General features: G+C 39.2%; 1 protein-coding gene across 1 annotated transcript in view; it reads left to right on the top strand.

Moving 5' to 3' along the window:
* The window catches only part of PCLO (piccolo presynaptic cytomatrix protein), a 371,035-nt gene that overhangs the window by 169,630 nt on the left and 184,302 nt on the right, over window positions 1–17,103 (top strand). The window contains exon 4 of the mRNA XM_058657508.1: window positions 6,592–7,290. Coding sequence (XP_058513491.1) covers window positions 6,592–7,290 — 699 coding nt within the window. The remainder of the gene's footprint in view (window positions 1–6,591; window positions 7,291–17,103) is intronic.

The raw sequence follows: 17,103 nt of genomic DNA, 5'->3' as shown, positions 1-17,103 counted from the left end.
TGCCTACAGCTGGGGATATCAATATGTGTTTTAAAGAGTGGCAATGTTCATCTCTGAGTTCTAATTTCAGTTCCAAACAAGCAGGTGGATTATTGAAGTAGATCCCTGCCAATCATTTGGGGCTTTGATTGCACTCCTGGTCCCCAACTTTGACTTACCACAACCTTAGCCATTTTAGACATTTTAGGAGTGACTCAGTGGAAGAAAGTTCTGTTGTCCTCTCTTCCTGCCTCTGAAACAAAGCATTTTTTTTTTTAAGATTCCTAATTGATTGGCTTTAGAATGTGCACTAGACTTCATTTATATTAGAGTAGTCCTTACAGGAATGTTTAAATACCTGCACTTAATTTTTAGAATCCATGTGGCAAAACAATACAGTCATGCAGCTTTTTCAATCTTTTGTTAGTTTTTTTTTAAGAAATCTGGCTCTGCTTGAAAATATCTCAAGATGTGGCTGAGCCAAGTAACAGTTTATAAAATCATAAGAGAGGAGATTGGTTTTCTGTGGGAATTCTAGAAAGCCCTGTCTCAGGAACTATTCATCACAGGGGTTACAGCTTTTAGCATCTGATATAAAAATTCAAATCAATTCCTTTCCTATGACATCGATTCCAACTCATTAAATAAAGAACCCACAGTTCCCTTCAGTGCTGCTTATGCAGGAGATTAAGAAGGAAATTGATATTAGGTGAACATACATCCAAAAAGCAAATGAGCCCATTTTACTTCCTTCTGTTTCATAGGAAGCATTTTACTTGCAGTTAAAAAAATTGATTTGTTCTGACTTTTAGATCAGCAAGTAAGAACTATACTAGCTTACAGATTGCAAAATAATCATAGTTACTAGGCACCATTTTTACTGTCTAAATGAATAATAAGCTAAAGTAAGAAATGACATTACGATTCTCTGGCATTGTTTTAAAGATAATAATATATAATTTCTATCTTCATATAATTTAAGGATAGCATCTGATAAGTAAGCATTTATGAAAAGCAATTTGAAATTGATCTCAAAAATTAATGAATGCCATGTTTGTATGACCCTCAGATCCTATGCCTTATAAAATAACTATGCATTAAATAATAATCAATATAGCTTTGTAGTACAATAGAATAGTTCTAATGTAAGAGAAATTATACCTGAATCAGTGAAAGTTCTATAAAAATATTAGGCTTTATATATAATATTTATGTAATTATATATTATATATAAATTATATCTTTTATATAATATATAATTTGCATCCAGGTCATTTATCCTGTAATGTTATCACAATAAAGTTAATATGCAAAAACATGAGCCTGATAGCTTATGAAAAGGTAGATTCTCCTTTTTGCACTCCTAATTATTGCTAAAACAGCTCTGGGCTAGTTCCCAGAAGTTAGTAGATCAGATGACCATGTCAGTTTACTTGGTGCAGGTGGCTGAATTGCACGGATGTAAGAACATGTTTTACTAAGCAAGTCAGAATGTTCTGGATAAAAGGTACCAAAGAATTTGAGTCTGTGAATGTGTCTCGTTCCATTGCCTGAAGGAATATATTTTTTTAAATGAAGAATGAAATTCTTTTCTTTACCTAAAGCAGTTGTAGAACTATGCATTGATGATTGTTGAAAATTATACCTATATTTGCAAGGCTATAATTCTGTATATAGAATTATGTCTGCTGCACTCCTCTTGGATAGGACATTATTAGGCTAACTCATAAAGGAACTTTTGTTGGTTGGTTGTTTCGAAGAGAACATTCAAAAGAAAAGTACCATATATTGTGGTAACAGATACACAGAATATAAAAAAAAAGTACATGGAGAACAATTGCATTTTGAGGTTTGATTATTGTTTATACTCCTTGTCTATTCTCTTGAGGAACAGTTGTTTTTCTAATTACTGCTTCTTGAATTCTTTATTTAGTAAAGGGTTAAGCTTGATAACAAAGAACATTGAATGCATGTCATTGTAAAACTTAAAAGAGAAAAGATTCAGAAGGGAGCTTGTCAGGGAGAGATCTTGGGAGGGTAGGATGCAAAGTATCGTTACATTTTTTTAAACTGCCTATATGAAATAGATTACATTTGTTCCCTTAACATTTATTAAAAAGTGAAATGTGAACTGTTATGATACAACAGTGTTTGAATAAATTTAGTATGTAAATGCTAATTTGAACATAATAAATAAGTTTATTTGGAACAAATGTAGACTTCCTCTTCTAAGAGGAAAAAGAAGAAATGAAGTCTTTCATGCAATTTTTTTTATGTTGAAGTCAGTGAATTACTCGTTTCTGGTCATTCCACCCATTTTTAAATTTCAAATACTTTTCTGCGAGGTTGATTTTGTTGTTGTTGTTGTTTGTTTGCTTGAACACTGGTTCATGTATTTGAAAGGCAGAGTGAGACAGAGAAGAGAAATCTCTCATCGTTGGTCACTCTCCAAATGGCTGCTACAGACAGGAGTGTGCTATGAATCAAGGAGTTAGGAATTCCTTCCTGTTCCCCTATTTCCATATCAACAGATTAGGAACTTGGGGAAACTTGTGCTTCTTTGTCAGGTGCAGTCCCTTGGAGCTAGAAGGGAAAGGCAACATCCAGGACTCAAATTGAATTCTGATATGTGATGCCCAACATGCCAAGTGGGTCTTTTGTCCCACTGGCCACAACACTGATCCTTTTTTTGCCATGCTTTTTGAAAATGATTGTTGGGGCTGGTGCTGTTGTGTCGAGTAACAAGACTCTGCCCAGAGCGCCAGCATCCCTCTAGGCATCATTTGGATGTTTGATTGTTGCTGTTGTTCTTTCTCGTTTGTTTTAACTTTTTTATGACACAATTATGTAGACTCAGGGACTTTCCCTCCTCCTCATCCTCTTCCTTCCCCCCACCCCCCCCCCCCCCCCGCCATTGATTCCCCTGATTTTGTTACAATAATACAGTCCTTCCAAAACATGCACAACCATCATTCTGAAATGTGTTTCCTGAAATTGTAGGCAGACAGTGATATCAAGTCCAACATGCTATGGTCGAGAGATACCTAACAATTTCATTGGGAGTATATCTTTTATTTTGAAGTAGACACAAACTATGATGTATCTTCCCTTCTCAATATGCTAGTCTTCATTTTAGAGTTTTTCTAGTTGAATATATGTAAATACATGCTTACACAAATAGATATAGATACATACATACATATGTATATACCCAGATCTTGTATTGCCTTATTTAAAAGAGAACATATGGTATTTGTTGTTTTGGGATTGATTTATTACACTGAGCGTGGTGGTCGCTAGTTGGCACAATTTGGTTGCAAATGGTACAGTTTGCATTCTTTTAATGTCTGAGTAGTGTACCACAGTTTCTTTATCCACTCATTGTTTGATGGACTTCTGGGTTATTTCCATTTCTTTGCTATTGTAGATTGTGCTGCTGTAAATATTGGAATGTAGTTTCCTTTCTCATATGCAGATTTCATTTCATTTGGAAGTTTATCCCTTTCAGTGGGATGTCTGGGTCATTTGGCAGATCAATTTCCAGTTGTATTAGCACTCTCCATACTGACTTCCATAGTGGTTCTACTAGCCTACACTCCCAGCAACAGTGAAGGAGGCTACCTTTCTCCCCACATCCACACCAGCAGGTGTTGGGTTTTTTTTTTTCCATTAATTTATTCATTAATTACATTGTATTACGTGACACAATTTCATAGGTACTGGGATTCTCCCCACCCCTCCCCCAAGCCTCCCCCCATGATGGATTCCTCCACCTTGTTGCATAACCACAGCTCAAGTTCAGTTGGGATTCCCTCATTGCAAGCATATACCAAACACAGAGTCCAGCATCCTATTGTCCAGTCAAGTTCATGCAGTGTTCGTTTGTATTTCCCTGACAATTATGGAGCCTGAGCATTTTTTTCATATGTCCGTTAGCCACTTGAATTTGTTCTTTTGAAAAATGTCTGTTCATTTTCTTTCCCATTTTTTTACATTTTTTAAAATTTTAGTTTATGACACAGTTCATAGGTTCTGGGATTCCCGCGATCACTCCAAAAAGCACCCTCCCCATGTTGGATTCCTCCACATTGTTACAAGTAGTGCAGTCCATATGCAGTCATGATTCCTTCATTGTGGGCATGGATCATGTTTGTTTTGCTGACAGTGAGTTTCTGAACCTCTGTAAATCCTGGATATTAGTCTCCTATCAGGTAGTGTGCAAAGATTTTCCGCCTATTCTCCTGGATACTTCTTCACTTTGCTGATTGTTTCCTTTGCTGTGAAGAAGCCTGTTGGTCTGATATAGTCCCATTTGTTTATTTTGGCTTTGCCTGTGGTTTGGATAACTTTTCAAGAAGTATTCCCTTATTCCTATATCTTGGAGAGTGTGTCCAAGATATAGATATCCTATGTTTTCCTCTAACAGTTTGATGGTTTCTGGGTGATGATTTAGGTTGTTGATCCATTTAGAGCTGCTTTTTGTATAAGGTGGAAGGTGAAGATCTTGCTTCTGACTTCTGCATGCTGCTATCCAATTGTGCCAACAGCATTTGTGGATTATTTTCAGTTTTCTCGTCAAAGATTAATTGGCTGTACATGTGTTGGTTTCTTTCTTGCCTAGTAACTCTAGCAAGGACTTCTAATATTATATTGAATAGCAGTGGTGAACCTGGACATCCTTGTCTCATTCTAGATCTTAGTGGAAAGGCTTCCAGGCTTTCCCTATTTAGTATGATGCTGGCACTGGGCTTTTCATGTATTGTTTTAATTGTGTAATAGAATGTTCCTTCTATGCCTATCTTGCTTAAGGTTTTTAGCATGAAGTTTTGCTGGATCTTGTCAGATGCCTTCTCTGCATTTATTGGGATGATTGTATGGTTCGTATTTTTCGTTTGTTGATGTGCTATATCACATTTATTTTTTGTGAACGTTAAACCATCCCTGCATGTCAGGGACAAATCCCACCTGCTTCAGGTGAACCATCTGCCTGATGTACTGTTGGGTCCTGCGTCGGGTGAATGATCTGCCTGATACACTGTTGGGTCCTGTTGGCTAGTAGTTTGTGGAGGATTTTATGTGTCTGTGTTCATCAGGGATATGAGTTGTAGTTCTCTTTTTCTGTTGTGTCTATCTTGCTTTGGTATTAAGGTGATATTGGCTTCATGAACAGAGTTTGGAAGGATTGCCTCCTTTTCTATTGGTTGAGAAAGCTTGTGGAGAATCGGAGTGTGTTCTTGAAACTTTTGACAGAGTTCAGTAGTGAAGCCATCTGGTGCAGGGCTTTTCTTGGTTGGGAGGTATTTATTTACTGATTCGATTTTCATCCAAGTTATAGATCTGCTTATTTTGGTAATTGCCTCATGATTCAGTTTTGATAGATGGTATGTGTCCAAAAATCTCCATTTCTTGCAGATCTTCTGATTTGTTGATGTATAATAGTTTTGTCTAATTCTATGTATGTCCAAGGTGTCCAGTGTTATAATTCCTTTTTCATCTGTGATTCTTTTGATTCATATTTTCCATCCTATTTTTGATTAGTTGGGGTACTGGGGAATCTATTTTCTTTATTTTCTCAAAGAATCAGTTCTTTGATTCATTGATCTTATGTATTATTCTTTCATCTCTACTTGGTTTATTTTCTCCCTTACTTTGATTTATTTCCTTTTTCCTGCTAATCTTGGGATGCTTTGCTGCTTTTTCTAGCACCTGTAAATGTATGGTTATCCCATTTACTTGATATTTTTCTAATTTTTTGATATTGGCATTGGTTGACATGAACTTGCCTCTTAATACTGCACTGTGTCACTCTCTGTCAGCCCCGTACCCTGTACACACAGGTCTTGCCTGAGTACACACAGTCGTGCCCCATGTGGCACTGATGGGGGTCTGGGCTATGAAACCCACCGTATTCCTGCAGCTGAATGTTTGTACTCTGCAACTCTGCTTATGCTCAGGGCTGGATTAAGCAAATCAGCAGGATGCTCAGTTATATGTCTGGATTCAACTCCTGAATTCCCGGTAAACTCCCCTTCCTACCTGTCCACCAATGGAGCTCAAATCATCCATCATTACTGGGGTGTCTGGTCACAGCAATACCACTCTGATGCCTCTGCTGCTTCTTTGTGTCCACAGGTCTCCAAGTGTCCCCTGCCACTGGACTGTCCTCCCCTGTTTCCCAGGATTGCGCCCTCCCTGATTCAACTTGGCTACTCCTTCTTTGGCTGTTTTAGCCTCTCCTCATTCTGTTCCACCATCACTGCTCTAATGGGCAACATCAAAGCCTGACTGCTCTGCTTACATCCAGCTCACAGCTAATGTACCTGGAAAGGCAACGAAGGATAGCCCAAATGTTTGGGCCCATGGCTTTATCTTGACCCAGTCTTGGCCATTACAACCTTTTGGGAGTAAACCATCAAATTGAAGATCTTTTCCTGTCTCCCCAACCCCTTCCTTCTCTACTAACTTTCTGCATCAAATAGAAGCAGATCTTTTTTTTTTTTTTTTTCCAAGTCATCGTTTCATTGATTAGAGAACAAATATTTACTTGGGTAAAAGCACTGAAATAGATGCAATATAATGTACTTAAACTGCTTGTTATTGTTTCATTTGCAGATTCAAGAATGGCTTTGTTTAAACTGCCAGACCCAGAGAGCCATATCAGACCAGCTTGGAGACATGGGAAAGATGCCGCCACCACCAACAGGACCCAAAGCGCCCCGTATGCCTCTCTCCACAGAGCCACCCTCACAGAAAACAGAAGTTTCTCCCCGGGAAATTGCCAAGAAGAAGGAGAAAGAGGAAAAAACAGAAGCTGAAAAAGTAAAAGAAATTGCAAGCGCCAAAGTGTCCCCTCAGGTAATCAGAGATCGGAAGCAAGAAGTAATTACCCAAGAGAAAGACAAAACCCTGGGCCTCCAAGAGGAAAAATTCCCCTTGAAAGAAAAAGAGCTGCTCCGGGAGGACCAGAAGCCACCCGCTAAAGAAGCAGCGCCACCCGCTGAAGACCAAAAGCCATCCGCCGAAGACAAAAAATTGCCTCTACAAGGAAAGACATCAATCCCAGAAGAGGAGCAGATGCGTGAAGCACCGACAACCCAGGTTCACCCTACTGAGGAAAAGCAGGAGGGAAGAAAGGCACCCAGGCCTGGACCAGAGGAGAAGGAACTGCAACCGCAGAAGGAAGGGTTGCCGTGCGGTGCTCCTCAGACGTCGCCTAAGGAAGATGATCAGATGGCCGGAAAACCACCGGAACAGCCACTGCTGGTGCGCATGGGCAAACCCGATCAGGTGGAACCCGGGAAAGAGAAAACAGTAAGTCCCGACTGGCTTTGTAGCTCTGTGCAATGTCTTGTGTGGAAAGAACAACTTTTATTTTTAACCCAGAGATATGGATTGATCTTTGGTAGTTATGCAAGTGAGACTTTTCAACCTGTGAATGGGCATTATCCACAAGTGTAATGGCTAGTAAAAGGAAGAATTTAGCCTTTTGACAACTTCATCAGATTTTCAAAATATGCAAATATAAAGTTTGTTTTCTGACTCCTGCCTGTCAAACAATTGCTAAAATCATATGGATGCAAAGAAAACATTCCCACACTTGTTAGTTATTCCTTTTTTTTTTTTTTTTTTTACTAAGGAATAGACGTAAGTATCCTCAATATATCAACAATATATCAACAATGTATCTTTGAATAGGTTTCTTTGCCTAGATATTTAGTTTCGCCAAAAATGGCACAGCCATTTGAAAGCCAGTTTGTGATCATTTGAAAGCCCAGTTTGTGATCATTTGCGTGGTTGCAAAATGAAACAAAAATTATTTGTGGCTATAAATCTAGTTGAACATCAAATTGAGATGTTACAAAGTAGTTTCTTTTAGTTTTAAGTGTGGTTTCAATGTGATGTTTTACACTAAGGATTTTGTTCAGCATGTTTGATTCTGAAGGGTTACTTATAATCTAAGCATAAACTGAAGAAATGTATATTCTTTAAGAAATTGCATCATTTTTAGGGGAGCTCTGATTTTTTTTGAATTACAAGAGACTGCTCATTATATGTAATTGAAACTTTAATTCAGAGGAGAGAGCAGTTGATTAACAGGAAAATTAAAATAAGGATTATAGGGGTTCGGCACAGTTGCCTAGTGGCTAAATCCTTGCCTTGCACTTGCCAAGATCCCATATGGGCACTGGTTAATGTCCTAGTTCTACTTCCCTTCCAGGTCCCTGTTTGTGGCCTACTAAGGCAGGAGAGGATGGCCAACAATCTTGGGACCCTGCACCCCGTATGGGAGACCTAGATGAAGCTCGTGGCTCCTGGTTTCTGATGTATGCAGTTCTGACCATTGTGGTCACTTTGGGAGTGAAGCAGTAGATGCAAGTCTTTCTGTAAATCTGACTGGCCAATAAAAAATAATTAAAAAAAAAATCAGTAATCTCAGTCATTTGTCATAAATGAATTTCATCAGTCAAAAAATAAGATTGCAATATATCTTATATATAATGATTGGCTCTGGATGCCACCAACAGTAACAACAACCCATTGTTTCATTGTCTGTTCTTGCTAAACATGATGCCTTTTCTGTTGCCTTACATGGCTTCCCCCTTTGAGGGAACCCATCACTCTCAGGAATCTCCTATTTTAATTCTCTGTTTGTCTTTTTAATCAAATGTCTATTAGTCATTCACAGATTACCTGCATTATTTCTGTTTGCCAAATGCTTTGCTTTGAGACCTACTCTTTTTTTTTTTTTTTTCTGCACGAGAATCCACATGGGAAATTGCTAAATCCACCGTTGATAGTCCATGTCTCTTTTTCATGTGAATGAGTTTGGTCTAACATCCTACTCCAGGCTTGGTTTTTACCTAGAGAAGCATTCTGAGTGCAGGTAGAAATAGGACACACATAGTGATAATGTTTAGTAAAAGGATGAGGAACACACACACACACACACACACACACACACACACACACATTTTCGAGAGAAGGGACCCAGGAAGGAAAAAACATAGCGGGGAGAAGGCACACCATCTTGTCCTTGTCTAGCGATATGTGTGCGGTGGAAATGGGGGCGTGAGGGTGTGGGGTAGAGGTTAAGGATGAAGGATCCCCTTCCAGCCTGCCTCTTCCCACGTTGGAAGAGGGAGTTGTTATTTGTTACCATCCCCCAGATTCCTGGTGAGGACAGGTACGTCCTGGGAAAGCAGACCTCTGGCTGCCAGATAGGCACATAGCATTGCCCAAGTGTGGTCTCCAGCTCTCTGCCTTATTTCATCTCATTTTGACATTGTCAGTCGGTATTTCTACTTCAGAACTCACTGTAAATTCAACTCTCATTCAGCTCTCTGTGGAAGCGTTTTCTGCTTCTGATTTTCTATTTCTGTTGGTGATAACCATCATTCACCTCTCTCTGCTTTCCCAGGGGCTCATCTTTAGAGGGCTCTACATTCTCATGACCAGAATTCCACACTCTGGTCTGTAAGCTCCTGCTCCCGAGGCCACTACCCTATTTACAGCTTTGGTGAACTTGTGTCAATGATATAAGTAATGTAATCACTTCTCACTGCACCTGCTGTCTGTCTCATCTCTGATATACAGATGTCAGATGGTGTCTAATTGGCCAGGGCTCAGATTTTTCTCCATCTCTCAGAGTTCCTATTGAGTCTCGGCTGTGTTTTAAATATAAACTAGATATCATCAGATGCATTTGTACATGTTTATTTTACACCTTGATTTTCTTGTTTTCTTGGCTAACTACGCTTTTAGTCTACATGTATTGAGTTATGTATAAATTGCAGTATTTTACTAATACATTATAGAAACTTCTCGAAAAACAGAGAATAAGAATTAGTGAAATTAAAATTATATTTTACATCTTAAATGTAGATCAATTTTTTCACTAAGTGGTGAATGATTTTAGAGTGAGCACTATTTGATTATGCTTTAGTATTTAAAAGAAATGATGTAAAGCTTATTGCAGTTATTTTATATCCAGCTTGGTAGTGAAGCTTATTTTGACATTTGATGTTTCTAATAAATAAACAATTCACAACTATTTCTTAGAAATAGAAGAAGTGGATCAAAGTCTGTGCAACAAATCTTGCAACCTATTTTCCAACCATGGCAATGGAAACCAGTTATTTAAAAAGCACATTTTATAAATAAACGTTAATTTTTCCTGATGACCAAAAACTATTCCAGTTAACTCTCAGAAATTGTGCATTTAAAAACATTTTGTGTGCGTGTGCATTTAAAAGCGGAGTCCTAGAGGAACTGAGGCAGAGGTACTTTCCATCTGCTGATTCACCCCCCAGATGATCACATGTCCCAGGCTGGACCAGGTTGAACCAGCCACTAAGAGTCTCCAGTATGAATGTAGGGGCCCAAGCTCTTCTGCCATCTTCCCCTGTTTTCTCAGGTGCACCACTAGGGAGCTGGGTCAGAAGCAGAGCAGCCAGGACATAAACTCACCCAGATGGGCTGCCAGTACCTCTTCTAGGGGCTTAACCGGCTATGCCATGATGGCAGACCCCGAATTGTGTATCTTTTTTTACAATTTTTTTTTCTGTTTTAGAAACTTTTATGATACAGTACCAGTGATGGAGGCTCAGTGATTTCCCTTCCCTCGTCTTCCTTAATCCTCCCCGCTCCAGACACTGATTTCCTCTGTATTAGTATAACATTTTAGTCCTTCAGAAACACACACAAGTTGGGCCCAGCGGTATGGCCTAGCGGCTAAAGTCCTCGCCCTGAAAGCCCCGGGATCCCATATGGGCACCGGTTCTAATCCCGGCAGCTCCACTTCCCATCCAGCTCCCTGCTTGTGGCCTGGGAAAGCAGTTGAGGACGGCCCAATGCATTGGGACACTGCACCCACGTGGGAGACCTGGAAGAGGTTCCAGGTTCCCGTCTTCGGATTGGCGCGCATCGGCCCGTTGCGGCTCACTTGGGGAGTGAATCATTGGATGGAAGATCTTCCTCTCTGTTTCTCCTCCTCTCTGTATATCTGGCTGTAATAAAAATGAATAAATCTTTGAAAAAAAAAAAGAAACACACACAAGTCCACAGGTGTCTATACTTACAATGTCAGGATACATTTAGATAGCAGAATGATGGACAAATTGTCTATTTTTAAGAGAAAACATGTTTAACAATGATCTTTTCAATAATTCTAGAAAGTGGGCATTTAGCCTACTATTTGGGGTGCCCTCTGCTTGCATTACAGTGTCTTGCTCAATTGTTGGCTTCTGGCCCCCACTTTTCCTGTGAATGTAGATCCTGGAATGAAGCCACGATGACTCAAGTAATGAAATTATTCCCGCGACTTGGGAGACCTGAATTGTGCCCCTGGCTCCAAGCAGGCCCAGATCAAGCATGCGGAGAGGGAAGCAGCAATAGGGACTCTGTGTTCTCGTCCCTTCTCTTTGCTGTTGGCATCTCTTCCTCTTCCCCCTCTTCTCGCCTCCCTCCTCCTCCACCTTGCTTCTTTCCCTCCCCTCTCTTTTCTTCTCCTCTCTTCTCCTCCTACCATTCTTTCTCTTCTGTCTCTTGCACTATCTCTTGATATCTCTCTGTGAAGCAGTCCCTTCTTAAGTTCTTCATCTGAAAAACCGTCAACACGTATGTCAATGTTCTGCTTCGGAAGTTTGTTACGGAAGAGGATGCGACAGGCTTGACAGGTGTGTCACATTATATAGCACGGTCACAGGATGAATTCCAAATATGCATTTCCAGAGGACTGTTTCCATGTCATGTGTTTCTCAAAGCAATGGACTGTTGTTTTCCCACAGAAGCCCAAAACATAGCTTACTGCTGATAGCCCATGTTAACATTCTTCCTAGGTGTCTAACAAATAGTGGATTTCTCATAGCCACTTTTCCTCTGCTATTTCTGCTTAGAACAGTTCATTATGTTACATCGTGCAACGTTTAATTGCATTCTCCATCACAGTTATTCTTTAACTCAGTGCAAAATATTAACAACATTCTACCAAGTATAAAGGTTTCGTTAATATACACTCTGTTGTGTCACGACCCACCTGTGAGGCACTCTAATTTTAGTTCACTTACAGAAATTCAGGAGCTAAATTCCATATGTACTTGGCATCTCTGCAAATGTATTCTTTCAAAAAAGGAATCCAGCATTTAGTGGTGTAAAGGCACCCACAGTGGGTTGCCTGGTTTGATTCCTAGCGAGGATCTTGGTTTTAAGTTCCCACCAGTGACAACCACTGTAGTCAACTGTATTCATCCAAGTATGAGACCCAGATGAAGTGCCTGGCCTCAGCTGTGGCTTGGCCCAACTCCAATCATTGTGGGCATTTATTCAATATATGATTTTGTTAAATAGGTCAGTGTTTGGATTTGTGTCTTTATTGATACATTTGTATTTATATTGATGAGCTCACAATAGTAATTCCTTAACTTTTTTATTATTTAAACACCAATAGGTAATGTTATAACCAAAGAACTTCAGATACATCTGTACTTTGATTCTATTGTTACCAAACTTTGCTGTTTAATTTATTCTACTATTTTTTCCTAGATTTCCCCAAAGTGTCTATGTATTCCTTCCAACAATATTTGCTGACAGAAAAAAAAAGTACATTTTTGTTTTTCACCATCTTGTTTTCAACTTACAACTTTACCTCTTTCCATGGTGGGAAAACTTCCCCAGATGATCTATATGTTCCTTGTCTTTTACTATTAAATATAGAGATACAAAAAAATCAAAAATTTCTTCTGTAAGTTGAGAGACTTTTATAACATGCTGAAAAACGTCATGAGGAGGAAAATCCAAATTATAGCAGAAGACTGCGTGGGGTTCAAACATGTTTGCGTCTAAATCAACCTGTTTTCCTTGTTTTTTTTTCTTTCCATGAATCTCCCACATGGATCCATTGAGCCACATGCTTGAGTTGTAACTGCTGTTTTGCATCATGTATGTTAGCAGGAAGCTAGAATTGGAAAAAGATAACCAGTACATGAACCCAGGAACTCCAACATGTATGTTGGCATCCCAAGTGAGGATTCAATTGTGATGGCAAATTCTCACCCTCCTAGGGATTTTTTGAAATGCCTGCAAAAACTGAAAAAATTATAGAAGTTTAATATTGTGACGTATCAATGACTGTAATACCAAAGCACATAAAGTATTTAGTGTGAAAGTATTAATGATAATAGATGTGGATAGATTTTGAACACATTTTTTGATGGCAAACATTTTTCAGCATTATGTGTTACTTCCAATTTACTTCATTGTTCATTCTTTTTAATGTTATATGGGCGATAAAATGGTTGTAGAAATACGAAAACTCTCAGTTTTCATGTTGATGTATTTTCAATGTTAGTTTTATCAACACATTAATTTTGTGCAATAATCTTTTGTCTCACCCATTATCATTGTAGAAAATAGATTTAGTTGAACTCAGGTAATATAAGCAAAACTTTGCCTGATTCAATCATAGCTTCAAATATACAGCTGACCAAATGAAGCAGTTGCCTCACAGATAATGTGATCAACCGACTAGAAGAAAGACAATATTGATGTCAGTCTACTTATTAAATGTCAGTAAACCTTAGTTTATTTTCTACCATTTTTGATTTTAAACATTCAGATGCTTAATTTCTTTTCTCATCGTCTAAGGGACATTTAATGTTTATTAGTATTATTTTATTTGTAAGACATACAGAGATAGACACACCCCTCCCATCTACTGATTTCGCTGCCCCAAATGCCCACAGCAGTCAGGGCCAGGCCAGGCTAAAACAGAATCCCAGAACTCAGTCTGAGTTCCTCACGTGGATGCTGGCTCCATTGAAGCAGCTTGGTAGGAAGCCACAAGTGAGGACAGAGCCAGAAATGAGAGCCAAGCACCCTAAAGTGGAGCTGTGGCCAGCAGGTCAAATACTTACCTCTTCCATCAGGGTCATTTTACATAGCTGGTAGAGTTTGTGCACCCCATAATATATAATCTTGTCTGAATGAGTTTACTTGGTTTTTCAAATTCTGCACTATTACTCCAAAACAACGTTTATGTAACCCCTAATGTTCTTCCCAAATGTGAAGTTAAAAATCAAATATGCCTTGGTGTGATACCTGAATGTAGATTTTGGGGGTTTTTCCCCCACCCTTTCAAATCGCATTCAATTTTCTGTGTTTTTATCAGATCTGGCTCTTCTTTTCAATCTTATGAAAGCGCTCCCACTAGAATCTCTGGGCCACTTTGGCGGCCAGAAGTCCTTTTGTTCTTGCCTTACTGCAGTCACCTCGGACACTGAACTCCCTACGTTGATGAGGTGTTAAATCAGCATTGGCTTCGGATCAAAAAACTCTAAATTTATGGCTGACTATTCTGTGTGGTATGATGTACTTTCTGTCACATTTAATCTACACAACTGTTGGTAAGAAAAGTGTTGTTAGGGCAGTATTAATATTCCTTTAATATAGTTGAAATTTGCTTACTTAAGAGGCCGTGGTATGATTGATGAACGATGAGAATATGCTTAGTGCAGAAATGATTTTATTAAACTACAATGCAGCCAGGTCCTGCACGGTAGCCTAGCAGCTAAAGTCCTCGCCTTGCACATGCAGGGATCCCATAGGAGCGCTGGTTCTAATCCCAGAGGCCCCACCGATTCTCATCCAACTATTTGCTTGAGGCCTGGGAAAGCAGTCAGGGACTGGTACAGCCAGAGACCTTGGGACCCTGCACCCACATGGGAGATCTGGAAGAAGCTCCTGGTTCCTGGCTTTGGTCTGACTCAGCTCTGGCCATTGAGGCCACTTGGGGAGTGAATAATCAGATGGAGGATCTTCCTCTCTGTCTTTTCTCCTCTCTATATATCTGATGTTCCAATAAAAATGAAATAAATCTTTTTTTAAAAAAAAGCTACAATGCAGCCATGATCCATGCTTTTACGGTGATGCACTTTGTCTAATAACACACAGACTTAATATAGGAAAAACCCAGGGTGTCAAAGCTCTCTCACTACCAAGACCAGGATTTGTGAAGCTGTTTAATCACTCTCTTGAGGGAGAAACTAAGGGTCTGCAGGATTGTTTTTCTTATGTTAATTAAATTTAAAGAAAGTCAAAAGGAAGGATTAACAGAGCCATTTACCAAGTGACATACAGAAAGGAGGAGATAGGATCAGGATCCGCTTTAGGGAGACCTTCTACTATTTACAACTGGAGGGAGACAAGGAGACTGAGCCTCAGATGGGGGGGCCAGCATCTTATTTTACTATTACTATTTTTTTTAATTATTGACTCTTTTATTCCATATTACAGTTCCACAGGCTCTGGGATTTCCCTTATCTCCTCCCCAATACATGTGCCCCCACCCCACTATCTTCCCTAGTATTGTCCTTCACAATCCGTCATAAATTCACATTGTGCTGTTGAAATGCATCTAGACATTGCAGGCATGGACAGTGTCAGAGAGTCCAGCATCCTATATTCAACCTACATTCAACAGTTTCATTGGGAGTCCATCACGCACATTGTATATTCTCATCTGGATGCAGTCTCTACTACATAGTCACTATACATCTCCACTTAAGTGAAAAGCAGAAAACAAACAAACAAAAAAATAAAATCAACAACAGAGAGAGAAAAAATAGAAAATTTGCAACATGAAGTTAAATAATGTGCTACTGAATGACCAATGTGTCGCTGAAGAAATCTGAAAAATTCAATGACCTCTCTGATGCAAAGGATGCTGTTGGGTACCCAAAAGAGCAAAAACTCTGAATGATTGAAAATGAAACCAAATATATCAAAACCCATGAGATGTAGCAAAAACAATATTGAAAGGGCTGTTGATCTTATATTTTGCATGAAGGTTGCCTTATATCAGAGAGAACATAGAATATTTGTCCTTTTGGGCTCATTTGGTTCATGTGGTACAATATGCATTCTTTTTCATGGCCAAGCAGTAGTCCATGGAGCAAATGTACCATAGTCCTCCTTGGATGGGCATCATTGTGGTTCCCATGTCTTTGCTATTGTAGATTGTGCTGCTGTAAATATTGGTTTATAGATCCCTTTCTTATATGCAGACTTCATTTCATTTGGAAGTATTCCCAGCAGTGGTATACCTGGGTCATATGGCAGATCAATTTCCAGTTATATTAACACTCTCCATACTAGCTTCCATAGTGGTTGTACTAGCCTACACTCGCAGCAGCAGTGAAGAAGGCTAACTTTCTCCCCACATCCACACTGGCAGGGGCAATTAGTAGAGTACTGAATGTGGGCCAATCTCACTGGAGTTAGGTGAAACTTCATTGTGATTTTTATTCTTATTTCCCTGACAGCTAGGGAGCCTGAGCATGTTTTGTGTCTCTATTCGTGAATTGAATTTGTTCTTTTGAAAAGTATCTATTCATTTCCTTCACCCATTTCTTCACAAGGTCGTTTTGCTGTCATTGTGTTTCTGAAGCTCTTTGGAAATCAGTTGTGTGGTGTGCGAAGATTTTACCCCATTGTCCTGACTGTTTCCTTTGCTGTACAGGATTTTTAGTGCAATGTAGTCCCATTTATTTATTTTGGCTTTAACTGCCTGTGGCTTGGGTGACTTTTCTAAGTCTATCCCCCATTCCTTCATCTTGGATAGGCTTCCTAAGTTTTCCTTTAATAGTTTTATGGCTTCTGGGTGCAGGTTTAGGTCCTTGATCCATTTAGAGCTGATTTTTGTATAATGTGACACGTGCGGGTCTTGGTTCTTAGTTTTGCAGCCTGTTATTCAGTTGTCCCAACAGCACTTGTTGAAGACACCAGACTGTTTCCCTGGGTTCTTTTCAGTTTTCTTATCAAAGATTAGTTGGTTCAACATGTATGGGCTCCCTTTTGGGGTCTCTGTTCTGTTCCATTTGTCTTTTTTGTTTCTGTAACAGTATCAGACTGTTTTGATGACCGCTGCCCTGTAGTATGTCTTGAGGTCTGGAATTGTGATTCTTCCATCTTGGTTTTTATCCTTTAGGATAACTTTGGCTATTCATTCATGGTCTTTTGTGTTTCCAGATGTTCTTTTGTATTGTATTTTCTGTTTCTGACAAGAATGTTGTTGGAATTTTGATTAGGATCACATTGAATCTGTGTATAGCGTTTTGTAATATGGACATT

This window comes from Ochotona princeps, chromosome 32 (genome assembly GCF_030435755.1).
Source record: "Ochotona princeps isolate mOchPri1 chromosome 32, mOchPri1.hap1, whole genome shotgun sequence".
In the NCBI taxonomy this organism is placed as follows: Eukaryota; Metazoa; Chordata; class Mammalia; order Lagomorpha; family Ochotonidae; genus Ochotona; species Ochotona princeps.
Note: the sequence above shows the minus strand (reverse complement) of the source record. Positions and strands in the feature narration are given on the sequence as shown.